Raw genomic sequence first — 18,950 nt, 5'->3', positions numbered from 1 at the left:
AAGAAAATTCACTCTGTAAACTAACTAAAACTAAACTGAGTTAAAAAAAATTTAAATGAAATAAAAATAAAAAAATAAATAGAAGATACAAAACTATGGTAACTTTGCTTCAAACTGTAACAGACCGTCAATTAAATGGCCTACCATTAAATAACAGCTTTGGTATTTTGTTTGTGTGATTTAGTTTTCGGTCGGAACTTACTAGGGGGAGTTTAAAAGATGATGCACCGACGTTTAAAAGACGTCCAATTGCGCATGTGCAAATCTATCAAAACACCGACAAAAGGGCGACGCTTACATGGAATTTATCTAGAAAAAAATGTCTAATGGACTTAGATTAATTGATTTTATGAAATAAATATTTCTTTCTTGATAGTTACGGTTAATTTGTATAAAGGTTAGCAATCCGTTCTCCATACACAGCGTACCGGGCCGAAGGTTACATTAACAGTAGCTAGCATGCTAAGTACTGGTTAACCACCGTCAGTTGTTTGCTAGTTAATATGTTTCACACGCTTTTGTTTGCAAGGCTTTTCTGTGTCCTTTTAGTACGCAGGCGAGGATAAATGAAAATGACTCTGACGCAGAGTGCTGATTTCCATCGATTTTTAGCATAAATTTCCTCCGTGTTTCAAGCGTGCATAGTACACCGTTTAACCTCAGTGTGAAAGCTCAGTAAGTGATCCGGGGATGGACAACGTTACGGTGTCAGCCTCAGATGGGACCGCAGAGTGCCCTCTGGTCTCCGAGGACATGGAGGGGATCTGTGTAATGCCTGACTTGAGTGCCATAAAGACTGAGCAGTCGGTGGGTGCAAGCCCAGACGACACAAACACCCAAAATGTGGCTATGGGCATCAAATTCATATTACCCAACCGCTTCGACATGAATGTTTGCTCAAGATTTGTAAAATCGCTCAACGAGGAGGACAGTAAGAACATCCAGGATCAGGTGAATTCTGATCTGGAGGTGGCTTCCGTTTTGTTTAAAGGTAGGAAAAAAAGCAAAACCCTGTTTCTTCGTCTTAGATTAACTTGTGATTGTGTCGAATACACGATACTAATAAACGCGTTTTACTTCTGTCAGCCGAGTGCAACATCCAAACCTCACCTTCCCCGGGTATACAAGTGCGTCATGTTTACACACCATCCACCACCAAACATTTCTCGCCAATCAAACAGTCCACCACTCTCACCAATAAACATCGAGGCAATGAGGTGTCTTCCACACCTCTTCTGGTGCACTGTAAGTACCATCATTTCTTTCAACTTCAGTTTCTTTCGTTGTTTTTATGTGAGCGGAAATGTTAAAATGTAATTGTTACACATGCATTTCTTTCCTTTCAGCTTTATCCATTCATCAGCTGGCAGCCCAAGGGGAGATGGTGTTTTTGGCTAGCAGGATTGAACAAGGTAGGTTGTCAAAGGATTACAGTTTTTGTTGTCATGGAGTTCAAGCCATCCAAAATTAGTTAAATGAAAAATTGCACCACAGTAACAACCAAAAACATCACTGTCATACATGCACCGTTAAGCATGCATAAATTATATACCAATGAAGTGCAACACTTTAAAAAAGAAACACATAAATTAATATAAATGATTCCACATTTTTACAGACAAGGTCTACTTTCAATCTTCTATAATGTTTAGTTCGCAGAGGTGTGAACTGTATATGAACCAACCATATGAACGAACTTCTTCCATTTTCCTTTAACAATGTTATTCTTTCCAGACTGATACATTCTGAAAGTTCCTTTATCCCATGTTTCATAGAAGGAGCATCCATACTCTTCCAGCATAGTGCTTCTGTGTTTGTCAGAAGCCCACTGGGTAAATTCCCAGCAGGCACAGTTGAACATTTACAGGGATGTGGAAGTTGAACACCTCTGACAGACAGCTGATGACATCTTTCCAGAATTTATGAATGTTTGGACATTCCCATGAAAAGTGAAGAATGATTCCTTTTTCATTTAAACATGTTTAGGTTAAGTCCACATCAGCTACTTATATTGAAGATGCTTTATTTATATTTGTGCCTTTAGACAAGCCTCATTCCAGTTTGTTTCATATATGTCCTCTTATCTGCTGCTTCTTGGGGCATTTAACTTGTTCACTGCTGAGACTTTAAAAGTAGATATTAGTAGGTTATAGTAAATAGAAACTCAAACTTTTTCTTCCAAATCTCCAAAAGAGACTAATTCTATTTTTCATTGCTGTTGGATAAGCGTGTATTTTTTTAACTGTAAATGTTTAAAGATTCTGCTTTTTCAGAATTTTTAAATCCTTCTTTCTCAGACATTGAATTCACCTTCACATAAAAGAGAAAAACAACAGTTCTTCATCAGTTTACCAGCAGATATTGAATCTTGATAATTACTTGTGTATGCAAAATATAAAGTTTAAAAATGTAACTAGACCAGTAGATGGAGATTAAATACACCGTTATGTTTTATTTTCCATCTTTATTTTAACAGAGACTGTAATCAATCTGCAAGATGAGGAGGGCTTCACCCCGCTGATGTGGGCAGCTGCACACGGACAAATCGCTGTGGTGGAGTTTCTGCTCCAAAATGTATGGAATATTCATTGAAAACTTTTTATTCTGTTTATATGTTTATTATATCCGAGCAAGACTTCTTCACTTACTGTCTGTTTGTCATCCTGTGACACTTTTTGCTGTAGGGTGCTGACCCTAACCTCCTAGCCAAAGGGAGAGAGAGCGCATTGTCCTTGGCTTGCAGTAAGGGATACACAGATATTGTGAAGATGCTCATTGACTGTGGAGTCGATGTCAATGAATATGACTGGGTATGTTATTATAAAAAAGTGTGATTAGTTTAAAGTAGCGCCTCCGCTCAGTGTGTGATCTTGGTATTAAATGTTATTATCTCTGTGGGTTTTTAGAATGGAGGAGCCCCTCTGCTGTACGCTGTCCATGGCAACCATGTGCGCTGTGTTGAAATCTTGTTAGGTGAGCAGAAATCTTTGACTTGCAGGAACATCTGTGTTCATATTTGTTAAAGGGTAACCAAAGCAGTTGTGTTGAGTTCTAACAGAAAATGATGTACAGTGATTGAAATTTTGTATGTTTGCATGTCTTCCAGAGAGCGGTGCTGATCCTACCATAGAGTCAGATTCTGGTTTCAATGCGATGGACATGGCTGTAGCCATGGGCCACCGAAATGGTATGTGGGGAAAAAGAGCAAAACACACCTGAGAAATATGCTGGAACAGTCTCAGTAATCAAATTGTCTCTGGAGTAACCCTGACTGTATTCTAATATGTATTAACTTTAGAGTTTGCTGCACAAACCCCAGAACTATACTTTTATTTATAAAAAATGAGAGAGTGTGTTTCTTTAAAGGAATAAACAACCAGGCACTGTTATGACTTCATTTCATTTTACCTGTTCAGCTAATATCTTGAGAGAGAGTAAGGTTTGGACATGCAGAGGAGGGGTAGTGGATCAGTTGAACAAAGGATGTTTAATATAGAGCAGCCAGGCGGGAGGAAAAGAGGAAGACCACAGAGAAGATTCATGGATGTAGTGAAGGAGGCCATCTTCCATTCACCGCATGTGCTGGAACAGGTCAGCACAGCGCTGTTGTTCCATATCTGCCACATAGTTTGTGGTGGATCTTTTCTGAGGGGGATGCTTGAAATATATACAGGCATATTCCCTCTGTAAAAACTTGATACCTTATGGGTTGAGGACAGCAAAATTAGATTTGAGATTTCTGTTTTTTCCCTATAATGATTCATTCGGTCATGGCATAAACTTACCAAAACAAATTAGGTTTTGTCCTGCTGCCAAAGCCCAAAATTAGTAATTGTCCTGGCGTTTGTCCTGTAAAACTTGATTTGAATTTGTTGACAGTGCTGCTGTTTCCATAAAAGTAAAAGTCTGCTAAGATAAACACAAAGTCGCCTTTTCTGCCAGATCCACACTTTCTCCTTTCTCAGAGTGAAGAATGGTCACATGGAAATGTAAATATTGTTCTTAATTTTCACTTTTAATGCTTAAACTATCACGGTAATCAGGATTTGTTTCCACAAAGCCCACAGTTCAGTTAAATGACCTCAGTGTATGTTTCTCTGTTTAGTTCAACAGGTGATGGAGGCACACTTGCTAAAGTTATTGATGGGGATCAGAGAGTGAACTGCTGCACTTGAGGGAGAACAAATACTGAAGAGATGCTGCTGTGCGCTGGACAATCATGTAGCATGGCCAGTCTGTCAGCCTGCAGGAGTATTTTGTTCCCTTAAGAGATATTTCATCAGCATTGCTTCATATTATTCATGATGCAAGTGAAGGTTTGTGGTGTGTGAAACATCAGTTTTAACCCTCTTTAAAGCTCTGCACTTTTTTCCTTTTTTCAACATTGACTGTGGAGTTGCATATCCAATCAATGTACACTGACTGGTTGTCAACGAGCATGCTGAGTTCTTCAGTACAGCCCACCACCCACTCCCCTCCACCTGTAGTATGTTGCCAAATGAGCAGTGCAGACTGGAATTGACTTTGCTCTAAAGTAGCAAAGAGCTTACTTTTTACGTTGTTGTAATTTAATACCTTTGGCCCATCTTTGTGTTCTAAGACTAACCTATTATCTTCTATTGCATTATTTTATTGTAATGTTTTCACGTTCACACTCTCTGAACTCGGGATATTTCTGAGGCACGAGATTTTATGATTCTGTCAAGCTGTTTGTGGTCCGTTTACTGAAGATCTTTGTGTTTGATGTATTGAATTTATTTATTTTAATAATTTAAACTGTTATGATGTCAGTTTGTTTCTTTGTGTAGTGATACAAAATGTTCAGATGTGTTGTGAATTTTAAAAGAGATCACACAAAAATTAAATGACACACAAAAATGCTGTGGTGCTGTTTGTATGAAAATAGTAATACTTGTGTTTATTATAGATATTTATCTGATGTGCAAGAGTCAATGAAGTTAAGCAGTTTAACTTAAACATCAAACTTTTGAAAGTACAACCAACAGCATCACATTCTGCGATTCTGTGAAGCTTTTCTTTTTATATTGTTCATAAGATGGGAAGAATGCTCTGAAAAAAAAACCAAGAAAATAAAATGTAATGGGGAAAAAATGAAAACATACTCATTACAAATGAAAGGTACAGTTGTGAAAATAAGTTTTAACAGGACTGTTTGATCCACTGTTTGCAACAATAACTTGAGGTGCTTGTTTTCTGTATGCGGTTACATCATTGTGGAGGAATTTTGGCCCACTCTTCTTTTAGTAGTTCTCTTTTACTTCAGTTATTGGGATTTGCAGGCATTTGTTTATGAATGGTTCTTTTAAGCTCCTGCCACAGCGTTTCAGTCAGATTGAGAGGGGGGGTATTTGCTGGGATGCCCCCTCCCTGGATCATTTTAACATAGACCTAAATGGCTGGTAAAATTGTTATTTTGCCAAGTTTAATTAATTTGACACATTGTTTCATTTAGCTGTTGTTTCTTTGTATCCAAAATGCTGTATTTCCAAAATTGCTCATGCAGATTGCAGCGTCAGCTACTCACAAAACTGGAAAATGGCTTTTTAAAAATAAAATTGTGAAATCAGCATTGCCTCTCTGACCTAAGTTTTAGCTACAAGCAGAGTCCTTGAAGCAAATCTTGACTCTTCAGCAGCCATCTTCAAAGGCCGTCGGTCTTTTATTTAAAGCGTTGTCTAAATTATCTTTAACTATCTTTGTTGTTGTGGCATTTCAAAATAGTTTTCTATTCAACATGCTTTGTGCTTAGCCTGAACTCTCTTAGGGGAGCTTCTGTTTTTTTAAGTAATATTCAGAAATAGTTCTCCAGCTTCTTGAAAGACACCCAAAGCTCCTTGGATGTTGGCTGATGATCCCAGACTGCTGACCCCTGTTGCGGTCTGGACTTTGGGGAGGCCTATCCATGATTATGACCGTGTTTCCAGATGTGTTCTTTATGGTGAAATCAAAATCCCGATCTCCTCCGTATATAGTGATCATTTTTAAGTATGGCTTGTCAAGTCAAACTTCCATACTGACCATCTCTGATGAGGCATCAGTGAAAAGTAGATGGATGACACAAAGGACCAGATGCATATCTTCGATCTTGTATTGGGACTGGATACTGCTCATGTGTTAAGCATGCCATTTTTGTCCTCCACTTGTCCAGATTCCCCGATTCCTTTAGGGGCACACTACACTTCATACCAAGATATGCAAGGTTTTCATCCAAGGTCTCTGGGAATCATAGCGTTGCTGGAAAAATACAATTTTCTGTCTGTTAAATTATTTTTTGCATTTTCCATAGAGACAACTAAACAAATGGAGGGGGGAAAGTGTTTGCAACAGGCTGCTAGTAAAGTACTTAAAAACAGTGCGCGACAGTTTTGTCACTCAACCAAAATTAAAGTATGGTTCCTTAGAAGCAAAATATAATGATTCAAGACTTTTTCATATTTCTGTCATCATAGATAATTCTGTAGTTGTTATAACTGTATTCTAATATACACTTATGGTCACACTCACCCTCTCCATTTTCTTGACCATAAAGTCAAACTGAGGGATTGACAGCCCTCGTTACTCGCCCAGCAAAAACATGCCTCTTACCCTCATTTTCATAAGTGTAAATTGTGGAACATACTAAAGTTTACTGAATACTTTACCTCCCTGTTACTATCTGCAGACAAAGAATGTCTGCAACTGTCCTGACCTTACAGGAACTAAACAATGTTACAAGTTTAACCTGCAGTTTATGGTTTCTCAACAAATCTACAGAAGAGCATCTTCTTGATGCATCCTCAATCATCCAGGTAAGTAAATCTCCAAAAGTTGATTCTGTTCACCTGGACCATTGACTGTAGAAAACATGGACGACGCGACAGCTCCCCAAAAATGAAGCCAAAACGTCTCTATCGCCCCCTGGTGTCTGGCTGCAGTATAGGTCATAAACCCCGCCTCCTCCATGTTAGCGGATGGGACTGGGGTCAGACTAAAATTAATTAATTCTCCTTAGATAATTTTTTTCCAAAGATTCTTTCTTTTGTTTTCAATAGTTCTCATCACGCTGATTGATGTTCAAGGGGTCTCCTTTCCCATAATTTTGATTCTAATTCCTACCACGGTGATGTTAAATTGGGTGAGACGTCATCATAAGAGCTTTGACTGACAGCTGCAGTCACGGAGAAACTTGCGTATCTCTGTTCGCGAATAGCAGATAGAGCGTAGGCTCTGAGAGGATGCCCAGCGTTTACGCTACGAAAACACGACCGAGTGTTTTAACCTGACAGCCTGAGGTGTTCTTCAGTAAACTGGACTACCCGACAGAAGGACCCGAGGCCCTGCTGCACTTTTTCGGTAAGTTAAACGTGTTTGTAAGCTACTCCGTAACTACCGTCCTTAGCTCGGTCCTGAGACCTAGCTAAGGACGGTAGCTAGGTCTCACCGTCCTTAGCTAGGTGCTAAGATGAGCACTCGGCTGTCAGGGTTTGTTTAGCTGTGCAGGTGAATGAATTTACTAAAGAAATCAAGAGAAACGCCTCGGGCTGCTCAGTCACTAATTACTGTTACTGTACTTTTATTACAAGTGTTATACTGTAAAAGCAACAGGCCGCATCCTGCTTCAGCTCCTGTGCAGAGCTGAATATTAAATATGTGCAAACAACAGCATGTTTTCAGTCTCTTGCCACATCTGTAAAGACAGTAACAATTTTTTTAAAAGCTTGTACTTCAGTAACTCCTCATTAATCAGGAACTATGGATTAAAGTACTGTAGTGTACTGTAATACTGAAAAAAAAATGTAAGAGAAGAACTTCAGATCCTGAGTGTGTGAGGACAGAAGAATCAGCTTTATTTCAATATCGAGGGATAAAATTTATATCTGAGTTTGATGGTTCTGTTGTCTTTGTGATTACAGGAGCTGCCCTCGGATTCAGACCTCAGCCCCATCGAGTGACAGCAGACAGATCATCCAACATGTTCATATGTTAACTGCAAAATGAACTGATGAAAACAGTACAAAGGTTAAAGTACCACATGTGCTGTAGTGAAAGCTGCAGCTGTTTTATTAAGTTAAAGACAAAACACAAACGGATTAATCACTCATGTAACTGTGTCACTATATATCAGCATTAACAGGACCTCAGTTTGGTGTTTCACAAAGCTGCTGATCTCAGACCTGCACAGCTTCTGTTTTAAACACTTGATGTACTCAGCTGCATGAAGAGCATATGAGATTTTCTCTAACACAATTAAATAAAACTTGATGAAGGTCAAAGGTCGTCACTTGTATGTTGAACTACAAACTTGTCATCTGGAATTTTTTCAGTTTTTTTTTTTTTTTTTTTTTTTTTTACACATAGTGTGTTATTTACCATAAAGTGATTCAGAGTTATTCATACCAGAGTAACCAGAGAGGATCACATATTTTTAAATACATAACTTTCTACAGGACTGAATATAATATCTTTATGTAAAAGTCCGGAGCCTCTGGGGAGTATCCGAGTATTTATAACATTACACAAACCAAAGGTCTCATCACAGTGTTCATGAAATGCTGGGTTTATCCATCTCCTTGGGCGGGCCTACGGAGGAGTGCTGAAGATTTCCCTGTGAGGGAGCTGCTGGTGAAGATCATGAGTCTTGCTTGATCAATGCCATGAGCTTCAGTCTTCCTGGTGTTTCTTAAATGATGCCTCTTACACGGGTCAACAGAACTTATGGCACAGGACAGCTGTGATGAAAAAAAGGGAAGAAGTTTCTCCAAACCTCTGGACCCAGGAAACCCAGCTTGGTCCTGATGGTCTCCCTCACTAGTTTCTCTCCAGGGTGAATGTAGCTGTTGATATAATATGGACTCCATTATTAAATGAAAAGAACAAATTAGACTACACTACTGAAACGTTCTGCTGATGTTTTTAAAGTTTCCATGTTACCAGGATGTAGACGGCTCTGAACAGTTTTAGGTCCATTACACTCAGTCTTATGTTAAAATCTCAAAGGACAGCATTATATTTTTGATATTAACAGTAACTCTGGGCCTCTGTAGAGTGTGCAGCTGATCTCATCTTTGTCTAAAAATGGATTAAAACAAAACAAAACATAAGTGTTGAAGACTATTAAGAGTAGCAGGTGTGTAGCATCGCTAACTAGCTAGCAACAAGCCTCCAACACAGTGCGTATGCTAGCGGCTAATCTAACTAACGAATTAACAACAGAGTGATTTTAGAACTATAAGATGATGAGCTGTGTGTCTTTTTATAACAGTGACATGGTTGTATTCACCTTAAAGAGTCGTCAGTCGCGGTAAACCAGAAAAAAACTCGAGCAGCTGGGCTACGTAAAAAGTGTAGGGGGGCGTGTTTGCGGTCACGTCCAGCGGGTGTGTGGGCGGGAGCGTTACACAGTCGCTCCACCTCAAGTCACTACTGCGCAGACTCTGGCTCCAAATTTGTAAGATGGCAGCCTCCACAAGCGTTGTATTTTGGCTTCAATTTTGCACAATGGTAGGAGGCGGGGTCGCGTCGTCCATGTTTTCTACAGTCAATGATCTGGACGTAGCGTTTTCAGTGGGAGAAATGTTTCGTCACTCATCCAAGTGACTTCAGTCTCAGCTGACTGCAGGTTTTCCCAATCTTATAAACAGCACATTTGCATAATGACTGAAACCAGCCCAGTGAAGGAACAATGGGCTGGGAGGTCAGTTCCTTCGTCATAATTATGCAAATTCTCCTGACCATTGATCAACAACCACTGATCAATGGCCACGAGTACCATTCACAGAGAGTTTGGGAATGGCTACAGAAGAGCAGTTGCAGCGTTTCAATTGTAAAACTGTACTTGACCAAGAACACAAAAGACAAAAACAGAATTTTTAGCTATTTATTGACAGTAGCAAAGGTTTATTCCAGATATGGTGTTTTTAGGGGGGCCACAGATTTAGGGGGTCAGTAACATGGAGGAAACAGAAGGACAACGTGAGCCTTTAACACCACATTTTTACAAACACTCTCTCACTCTGACCACACAGCACAACAAGCATTAAGGAAGTCTGGTGGCAAAGAGGAGGTGGAATGAGTACTAAAATACCTTTCACGGAAATACTGCTACTCGAGATTTAATACAGAGTACTATTCTTAAAAAAAAAGTTACTCAAAAATAATTCACTTAAGAGTATGCAAGTACTTTCAGGTGTTGCACATGTTACAGAATGCTCACAAGCCAAAAATAATTTGACGTGTTTTTCCATTTTCTCAGGTACTTTAACTGTTACATTTTCCACCCATTGAAAAAGGACATTACAACATCTTGTGCCCCACGTGGTCCTGTCAAGTTTCAACACTCTGGAGTCCCAGCCCCTCTAGTTGGCCTCATCTTTGGATGCTTCATCGAAATTCTCCACCAGATCTGAAACAAAAGATCAGACATTAAATTGATTGATTGGGGAAGAAAGTAAATGCGTATCCCATCTGCACAAGTGACTCAAAGGTGCTGGAGAACAATTCAGGAAGTGTGTGTTTATGTGAAACAGGATACTTGGTGTAATGCAATTCTTTGCTCATCTCTCCCACTCCTACACACAGACGGCAATGTGCTCGACATATGAGGCCCTTATAACTACTGAAAGCAGCTGTAAAAATGACAGCAAAGGGCATCAAAAAGTTGGCTCCAATTACCCCATGAAATGTGAGAAACCCACCTATCCAACTCAAAGCTCAGAGGGTCGGGGGTTCAAATGGAAACAATTCAAAAGGTCTGAGCAAACATGTTCCTTCAGTGAGAGAACAAAAAGAAATCCTTAACTCCAAAAACAATGTGATGGCAATGGATGTTAACCCCTGAGCCATCGGGCTTCAACTGCAGAGTACATATGTAATCGTTTGTTACGTTAGTGAGAGCTCGAGCTGGAGGGAGAGAAGCCCTGGGAAAAAGAAAAAAAAAAAAAAAAAAAAAAGAGCTGAGATTATTGTAATGGCAACCTCATGTGCTCGGTCCATTTTCTTCACAAAGAAAAGCAAACTGAATCTTACAATCCTATAAACAAAGAACATGAGATTCAAACAAAACCAGCACTGCACCATTGTCAAAAAGTAACTGATGAGTCCCCTTCATATGACCCCTTTTTATGAGCCAGAAAGAAAAGCAAACCCACCATGATTTTTTCTTTTTTTTAGCTAACAGAAAGAAAGAAGAAAAAAATCCCGCAGCAATAAATGACAAGTGTAAAGCAGGATTTCCAAACAGAACTGCAAAAAATTTGTAATGTGAGGGAAACAGATTTTTCTCGAGAAATGTCAGCCTGGTCTTTGATTCTGAGTGGTGGAGCAAACTGCTCAGACACTTGGATTCAACATATGAAAATTGCTCACCTGGAACATCATCTTCTTCTTCTACTGCAGCAATTGGCGCTTTTCCATCTGCAGCTGTAAGAAGAGAACAGATCTGTGAGAAGCCTTAGAGTAGCCACAAATTAAACCAAAGCTTTTTTCAGACACAGCTGGCTTCACCAGTCCATCACACTGATGGCATTCTTCATGGCTTCACTGAGACTTTACCAGGACACGGACCAAACTATCCACAGTGCTAGTTCAATATGGTACAAGCAAAATATAACGCATGAGGCCGTGGGTTTTCTCTCTTGCAGATTACATTTTAAAAGTTACTTAAACAGAGCACTGCTGCCTCACAGCAAGAAGGTTCTAAATTTGAATCCACCATCTGGCCGGGGTTGTTCTATGTGGAGCTCTGTGTGTTCTCTCCAGGTACTCCGGCTTCCTCCCACAGTCCAAAGACATGAAATTATTTGGGTTAGATTATTGGATAAGCTTAATTTGCCCATAGGTGTAAATTTGAGTGAGAACAGTTGTCTGTCTCCCTGTTAGCCCTGTGATAAGAGTATCAACCCGCCTAGGGTCTTCCCTGCCTCTCGCCCTATAACAGCTGGGATGGCCTCCAGCCCCCCCCCCCCCAACCCTGATAAGGATAAGCGGAAGAGAATGGATGGATGAATTTAATTAGATGCAGTGAATCAATCCCACAGCTGTAACAGCTCATCAGTCTGAAGTACACAATGTCACATGTAGTTACCCTGATCTATCCTGTCTTCATGTTCTATGATATTACAAATAAATTAAATTACTGTTGTTGTGCAATATGTAAATATAAGGAAATCTCAATTGGCTAATGGATGGATTGTGTTGCCGTCTGCTGCAGCAGGTTTAAAAAAAAAAAAAAAAAAAAAACCATACAGGACTTCTAGGAACGGCTAGTGGCAACAAAAAAGCTTCGCCTGCTGTGGAAATTCTGTCAAAACACAGATTACAAACATTAACAGCTAGTCTTCTTATTCTGTTGTCACAAATGTGGTCTTCACTGCAGTCAGATTTTAGAACTATTGCATTTTCACTCTGCAACAGACCTGAAACTGCAGAACAAGCTGCAGGAGAGACGTGAACCTGTAATCTCAGATGTGCATTCAGACTTTAGTTTGCTAAGTATTGTTGTATTTAATTTGATGGAAGGTATGTTTTATTTGGTATACTGGTGTCACCAGATGTAAGTGGTGGGGTTAAAAACGGAAAATTATTGTTCTGGGGTTAAAGTACAGTACCATCAGATCTAACCACACTGTATGATTGACAGCTTACAAGCAGTCAGACGTTGAGGACAGACTCAGCGTCTAACTGCTAGTAAGGATTCTTCCTCTATTTCTTTGATTTACTGTTAGTTGGCTAACAGTTTCTATGCATTAGAAACATTGACTCTTACAAAAAAAGGCTGTGCAAGCAGACATGAAGCTGATACCATAAAATGTGTGTCAGATTAACAGAAACAAGTGGATATCTGAAAACCGCTAAAAGTCTGACTAAACATGCTCAGAGTCTAAAGTGTGGTCAACTACACGCTACATTATAACTTGAGGCTACCGACCTTGCTTGGGCAGAGCCTCGGCGAGTCTCCTGAGGCTCGTCAAGCTGTCTGCTCCCAGCTGGTTCAAGATGCCTGGCAGCATCTCAGTCAGCTGTTTGGTCTCAGCGTGGCCGGTGATGGTGAAGGTGTTGGCTGCGAGGGAGGCCTGCACTTTGGGATTGTTGAAATGGATGACTGTCCCTTGATTTGTAAACATGTTGACCTGGAACCGATCAAAACACATTTCCCATTCTTAGTGATAAAAATAACAATCTGTACTGGTGCATGTAAGAAAAATCACAAGCAAAGGGATAACTCAAGAGTGATATATGCCCCACCTCCTCAATGCCGGAGATGTTGTTCACACCGAGTTTCTTTAAGGAGAACTGTAGCTTCTTGTCATCTGCGGTTGCTGTTCTGTGGACCACCTTCTTCTTTCTGCGAGCTGTTCCCTGAATGTGGGCATTCGCACAAACATGTTTCTTAGTCAACATAACCTGAGTGATGTTTTATGCCCAAATGAGGGAGGGTGTTTTTATTCTATTTATATACTGTACGCAACGCTGCCTAAAATTACTGCTGCAATACAACAAAACTATAGATCAAACTGTTGGTTGTCATAGAAACTAACTATAGAAAATTCAGCTGTTTGAGCTCAGGTTTAATGTTCCTAGATTCACATTTAAAGGGAAAAAAGACAGCAGCAGATTTACACTCAGAAAATGCTTTGCAATAAAAAATCTACCCATTTTCATGTGATGCTAGATCTGCTTTGCGTGCATTACCTTTCCACCGATGCGGACTTGCGCTTGTAACTTTGCAAGTTTTTCTTGATTCATTATTGCTTCTTTCATCTGAAAGGCAGGAAAGTTGCATATTATTATGTCAGTATGTAAATGTAATTATCCAAAAACTAAGTAAGCAAAACAAGTTAATCCACCCCAAAGGAGGCACCAAAATAAAGTGCAACATGCAGATAAGAAAGCAGCACCCTGAGACAGCAGTGCAGTTAAAATGACACCTTTATACTCATCTACACCAGTAAAAAGATTAATAATGGTTTGCCCCATTATTAAGGCAGAGCGTTATCTGGCCGGACACCGACTTGAAACATTTCGGTCTTAACATTTGACCAGATTTAATAAAAGTCAGCTGGCAAAATACAGTCACTTCCCAGTCTGCTGTTAAGAAATTAACTCTAGCTAGTCCAGTCACTGACTGGCTCACACAGACTGTATTTTTGGTCCTTTCATGTGTTGATCAGAGGCCGTCTTACCTACATGACAAACGCTAACCAAGCACTTACAACAGGGGTGTCGAACTCCAGGCCTTGAGGGCCGGTGTCCTGGAGGTTTTAGATGCTTCCATGATCCAAAACAGCTGATTTAAACGGCCAAATTACCTCCTCAACGTGTCTTAAGGTTCTCCACAGGCCTGGTAATGAACTAATTCAGGTGTGTTGACCCAGGGTGATATGTAAAACCTCCAGGACAGCGAGGCCTGGAGTTTGACAACCCTGACTTACAAACTCCTGTGTATGTGACCACGTGAATTACAGGAGGTCAAACACACACAGTGGTGTTATTCTAAATAATCTACAAAACAAAATATTTGGTTTGTATTTGTTCTTATTTTTCATTTAATAAGGCCACTCTGGCATTTCCAGCTACCTTCTCTGTTTTGTTTGTTTTTTGTATGCCTTTGTAAACTTAAATGTTTAATAAACCGAGCTGCGTACACGCATCCATTTGTTTAAATAGCACAAATTTGCGTATTAAGAAACTGTCATATTAAATACGTGTTCTGTTGATTACGTTCACACCTGCTGATGGCCTCTAATTAACCACGTGACCAATTAGCTCTAACCAAAACGTCGGTTTTTTTCCCCCCCACTATACACTTTGGATAATGACTCACAAAAAATATACTGTGTGCCGCGAAAATTCACAACAACAGTGCTGGGCAAGACATGCCCGTGAGGAAATTAGATGAAAATAAACAAACAAAAGTAAGGCGGGTGTGGCTGTGGTAATGAGCGGTAAAATAAAATATTAAAAACAGCAAGCAGACATTTTAAAAAGCCAGAAAGGAGACGTGAGCGTCACAGCAAGCGCTGCTCGCTTCACAGGTTAATTAGCAAACGCCTTTTCCCTGTAGTGTGAACTACCGAAGGTAGACCAATATTAAGTTATTGTTGCTCAAATAAATTGAGGCGAAAGCACCACCGGTAGCAGCAGGTCTGGTTTAGCTGATGAACACTGAACCGAAACGAGGTGTGGTTTAGCTTTTGTGCCAGAACTTGCAGGCTAACTTCTGCTAGCTTCTAAGCTAACTGGGGAAATTATCGGCCTGTCAGTCACAGCCTCTCACAAGCCCGTCAGTACGGTTAGCTTCACACCGCGGCAGATTTCAGCCATCTAGTCAGAAGAGGCTTTCGTTTACCTCTTGCCGTCAGATCAGTGGAAAAAAGAGGAGAGAAGAAGGTATTTAAAGCTCCTGACTGACCTGTAAACTAACAGCAAACACATGCGGGGAGCAAGATGGAAGCGAGAGAGGAGGGAGGAAGTGACGTAGTTGAAGAAGAGCGAACTAGCGGGAGTTGGGTTTCCTGCCCTGAGTTTTGCTTTCCAGGCAACGCTTTCGAGATTCTTGCACATTGCCAACCATGCCTGAAAGTTCTTGATTAGGGTAAATTTAGGGACTTGTTATTTATGAGAGTTTAAGGCCTAAAGCCTCTTAGACAATACAGAATCATTTTGTAACTACACAGGCTATTTTATGCCATAGAAAAATGGGATAATTTTGATATAATTCCAGGTTTGCAACAAACAACAAGTCTTCTGGAATAAGGTCCTTTAAACAGACGCGGCCACAGTGGAGATGTTTAGACATAATGCACAGTACCGCATTTGGTGAAAACCTAATACAACATATCAGCACAAACACATTATACAAACTGTCGAGCATGGTGGTGGAGGGGTGACTATTTGGGTTTTTTCCAACTACAGGGCTTGGGCAGCTTGCAGCAAAGCACACCAGCAAATCTACAGCAGAATGGCTGAGAAAGAAAAGAATTAAGGTGTTGCTATGCTTGAGCCGAAGTCCAAACCCTAACCCAATTGAAATGCTTGTAGGAGGAACCTTAAGAGAGCTGTGCATAAATGAATGCCTGCAAACTTCAATGAACTGAACACTGTAATGGAGAGGGGGGCAAAATTCCTTCACAATGATTTGAGAGACTGAGAGTCATTCAGAAAGCAATTACTTCACGTTATTGCTGCTAAAGGTGGTTCTACAAGCTACTGAATGATGGGGTGTGCTTTTATGGGACTCTTTTTCACAGAGTCCCATGAAAACTTTGTTTCATTATCTGCATGTTTAAGAATGAATCTAATTTGAGAAAGATTGAGAGCTCCTTCTATCAACACAGATGTCAGTTTTGCTTGCTCTTTCTGCTTTTTATACCTGCGGATTATATGCAATTATATTTGGTGATCATCACACCATACTGTTTATTTATTGTTGGAAACTTTGGCCAGCTTTTGTTATGGATTTCCTGATGTCTGTCTCTATGCTGGATTACTAATGAATGAAAGTTTATAATTTATTCTGCCATCTCTTAAGTAGTTGCTATTGAACAACTGTATGCGCTTGGATTGCCATGAAAATGAGATATCTCAAAGGGGTTTGTACTAATAGATACATTTTTAAACATGACCATAATGTGGCAATGCTTAAAACAAATGAATAGTCCGATTAGACTAACACTATCAGGTAACAAGCATGCCATCCCAACTCAGCTAACTGTGTGAAATGCCTTTATCATCAAGTAATCGGGACTGATTGCTGATTTACAGAGATAGACAGATAATTACACTCTTAAATCTAAACCTACAGTCAGCTTAAATCACCAATTTATTTACCAAGCACTCCAAGGATGTCTTTTAATTGTGCGATGATACACAAAGGCAGAAGCAGAAAATGCAAACAACACAAGGAAAGTCCCCAGCTAACCAGGTAGTTCAAACCCAGCACCTTCTTGCTTTGAGGTGACAGTGCTAACCACTGCACCCCAACCCTGAAATGAAGTGGGATAGCCTGTAAAGTGAGCTGATTGCTTGCTGAAGTATGTCTTATAATTAGGTTATTTTCTGTTTTCAGGTCTTTGTAATGAACCGAAAAAGATGAGGGATTATATCCAAATCCTACTTAGAGCCACAAGATTATAATTGGTTTGGGATTAGCTACAACCTCGAAGGTGAAATTCCTCAAAGTGGCTGATGTTTATAAAAGAAACCAAGCCTCAATAGATCTATTCTTTTTTATTTTTTTTTATTTTAAACATTATGTTTATTGACTTTTATATTACAGAACAAGCAAAGAATAAAAGTACAGTTAACATGAGATTTATATTAAAGAACATAGTCCCCAAAATAAACAAATATAAATTAAAAGAAACAACAACAATAATAATAAAAATAAATAAATAGTAAAATAAAACAAAACCGATGCACAGCATGGGTAAAACAAACAAAGCAAGACGCGAACAAAAAATAAAAACAACAAAAACAAAGAAACAGATAACAAAGAAAACAACAACAAAAAAAACCCCCCCACACACACACACCCCAAAACTCAGCACCAAGTATCACTTTCTAAATTAATTCCCTTCATAATGTCTCAGAAACTCAGTTAAAGGTAACCATATTTCTTCAAAATCTACTCCCTTTCCTCTGACAATATAAGTAAGTCGTTCCAATACAATACATGATGCCATCTCCTTCACCCACATATGACTTGAGGGTACATCCACTTTCTTCCAATACAAAGATATTAAGCGCCTAGCTTGCAGGAGGCCAAAGTCAATTAATTTTAGCTGTCTGGTGCTAAAGTCACAGTTCTTTGGATATATACCCAACACACACATGTTTGCTTCAACAGGTATATTTACTCCAACAATCTTAGATAAAGTTTGCGTGATTAATTTCCAGTACTGTTGTAATTTTGGACAGCTCCATACACAGTGGAGCAGAGTGCCCTTCTCGTCTAAACATTTACTGCAGCTATCTGGGATGACAGGCGACCAGCGATTCAGTTTGACTGGGGTTATGTAAGTTCTCATCAACCACTTATATTGGAGGAGTTTCATCCTTGTATTAATTGATTGTCTTTGGGCTTTTAAACATGCAGTTTCCCAGTCCACCTCTTGTAAGATCTACTCTTAATGATTTAAGTTTAGTTTATTTTTTTAATGTTGCAAAATTTTGGGAAAAGTGGTGTATCCTATCCAGCTCATATTCACTTTAATGTATTATAATAGAATATGTGATATATCAGTCAGGCTTTAGAACACAGAAACTATTCAAACTATTTAATCCTCAGGTTAACCACTGATGTCTTTTTAGCAGATGATAGGGAAAAGGGTGTAATTTTGATTCTTTAAGGCATAAATGCAGCCTTTGACATGGTAGATAAGTCATTCTGAATACCAGGTTGGCATTGAGGATACTGAAGTTAGTTGGTTTATAGAAACAAACTGCTGGCTCACCTTAGGATAACTATTCACCAGCAGCAGCTTACCTATGGTGTCCCACAAAGTTCATTTCTAGGTACCCCCCTATGTATATGTTTCCACTGGGCAAATTAGACAAAGTCACAACATCTCTTTTCATTGCTGTACAGATGACAGCAGGTGAGTGAAAAAGGGCTCGCTGATGTAAGCTGTTGGATGGCATAAATGTTTCTTAACTCAATTTGTTTTAATAAAAACACTTAAGAGTTTACTGATCACTTTTAAAGCACATTTGAATGAGTCTCCAAGCTTCATAGCCAAAATGTTGACCCCCATATGAACCCTTTCACAGTCCAACTGTGAAGCGTAAATCTAAGTCCTGTTTTTGCCAACATGAACCCTTAGCGCTGCCCAATAAGACAAGGCTCACAGAATCAGTGACTTTCTTAAAATCCCTTCCAAAAACACATTCCTAACGACTTTCTTATATGTTTTTCATGTGACGTTGTCTCTTTCAGTCTTCTCGATGTCTGT

The 18,950-nt window shown here is 39.5% G+C and overlaps 2 protein-coding genes across 3 annotated transcripts; one reads left to right on the top strand and one right to left on the bottom strand.

The window, feature by feature from the left end:
• Positions 1-222: 222 nt before the first annotated feature.
• On the top strand, positions 223-4,878 carry ankra2 (ankyrin repeat, family A (RFXANK-like), 2). The gene is made up of 8 exons (XM_085166211.1): positions 223-991; positions 1,087-1,245; positions 1,347-1,412; positions 2,477-2,574; positions 2,685-2,810; positions 2,907-2,973; positions 3,107-3,187; positions 4,106-4,878. Exons 1-8 carry the CDS (start codon positions 691-693, stop codon positions 4,159-4,161), a joined length of 954 nt encoding a protein of 317 aa, XP_085022337.1. The 5' UTR covers positions 223-690; the 3' UTR covers positions 4,162-4,878.
• A 4,985-nt stretch (positions 4,879-9,863) lies between these two features.
• On the bottom strand, positions 9,864-15,536 carry btf3 (basic transcription factor 3). 2 transcript variants are annotated; one of them, XM_085166212.1, is made up of 6 exons: positions 15,410-15,536; positions 13,690-13,758; positions 13,243-13,356; positions 12,926-13,127; positions 11,365-11,418; positions 9,864-10,402 (listed from the first exon to the last, which is right to left on the bottom strand). In XM_085166212.1, the coding sequence occupies exons 2-6, from the start codon at positions 13,756-13,758 to the stop codon at positions 10,356-10,358; spliced, it is 486 nt and encodes a 161-aa protein (XP_085022338.1). In that variant the 5' UTR covers positions 15,410-15,536; the 3' UTR covers positions 9,864-10,355. The 2 variants fall into 2 exon arrangements, with proteins under 2 accessions (XP_085022338.1, XP_085022339.1); XM_085166213.1 differs by having other exon boundaries at positions 15,347-15,455.
• Between the last annotated feature and the right edge of the window lie 3,414 nt (positions 15,537-18,950).

This window comes from Neolamprologus multifasciatus, chromosome 7, assembly GCF_963576455.1.
Source record: "Neolamprologus multifasciatus chromosome 7, fNeoMul1.2, whole genome shotgun sequence".
Classification (NCBI taxonomy): domain Eukaryota; kingdom Metazoa; phylum Chordata; class Actinopteri; order Cichliformes; family Cichlidae; genus Neolamprologus; species Neolamprologus multifasciatus.
The sequence above is the reverse complement of the archived record's forward strand: the minus strand, read 5'-3'. Positions and strand labels throughout refer to the sequence as shown.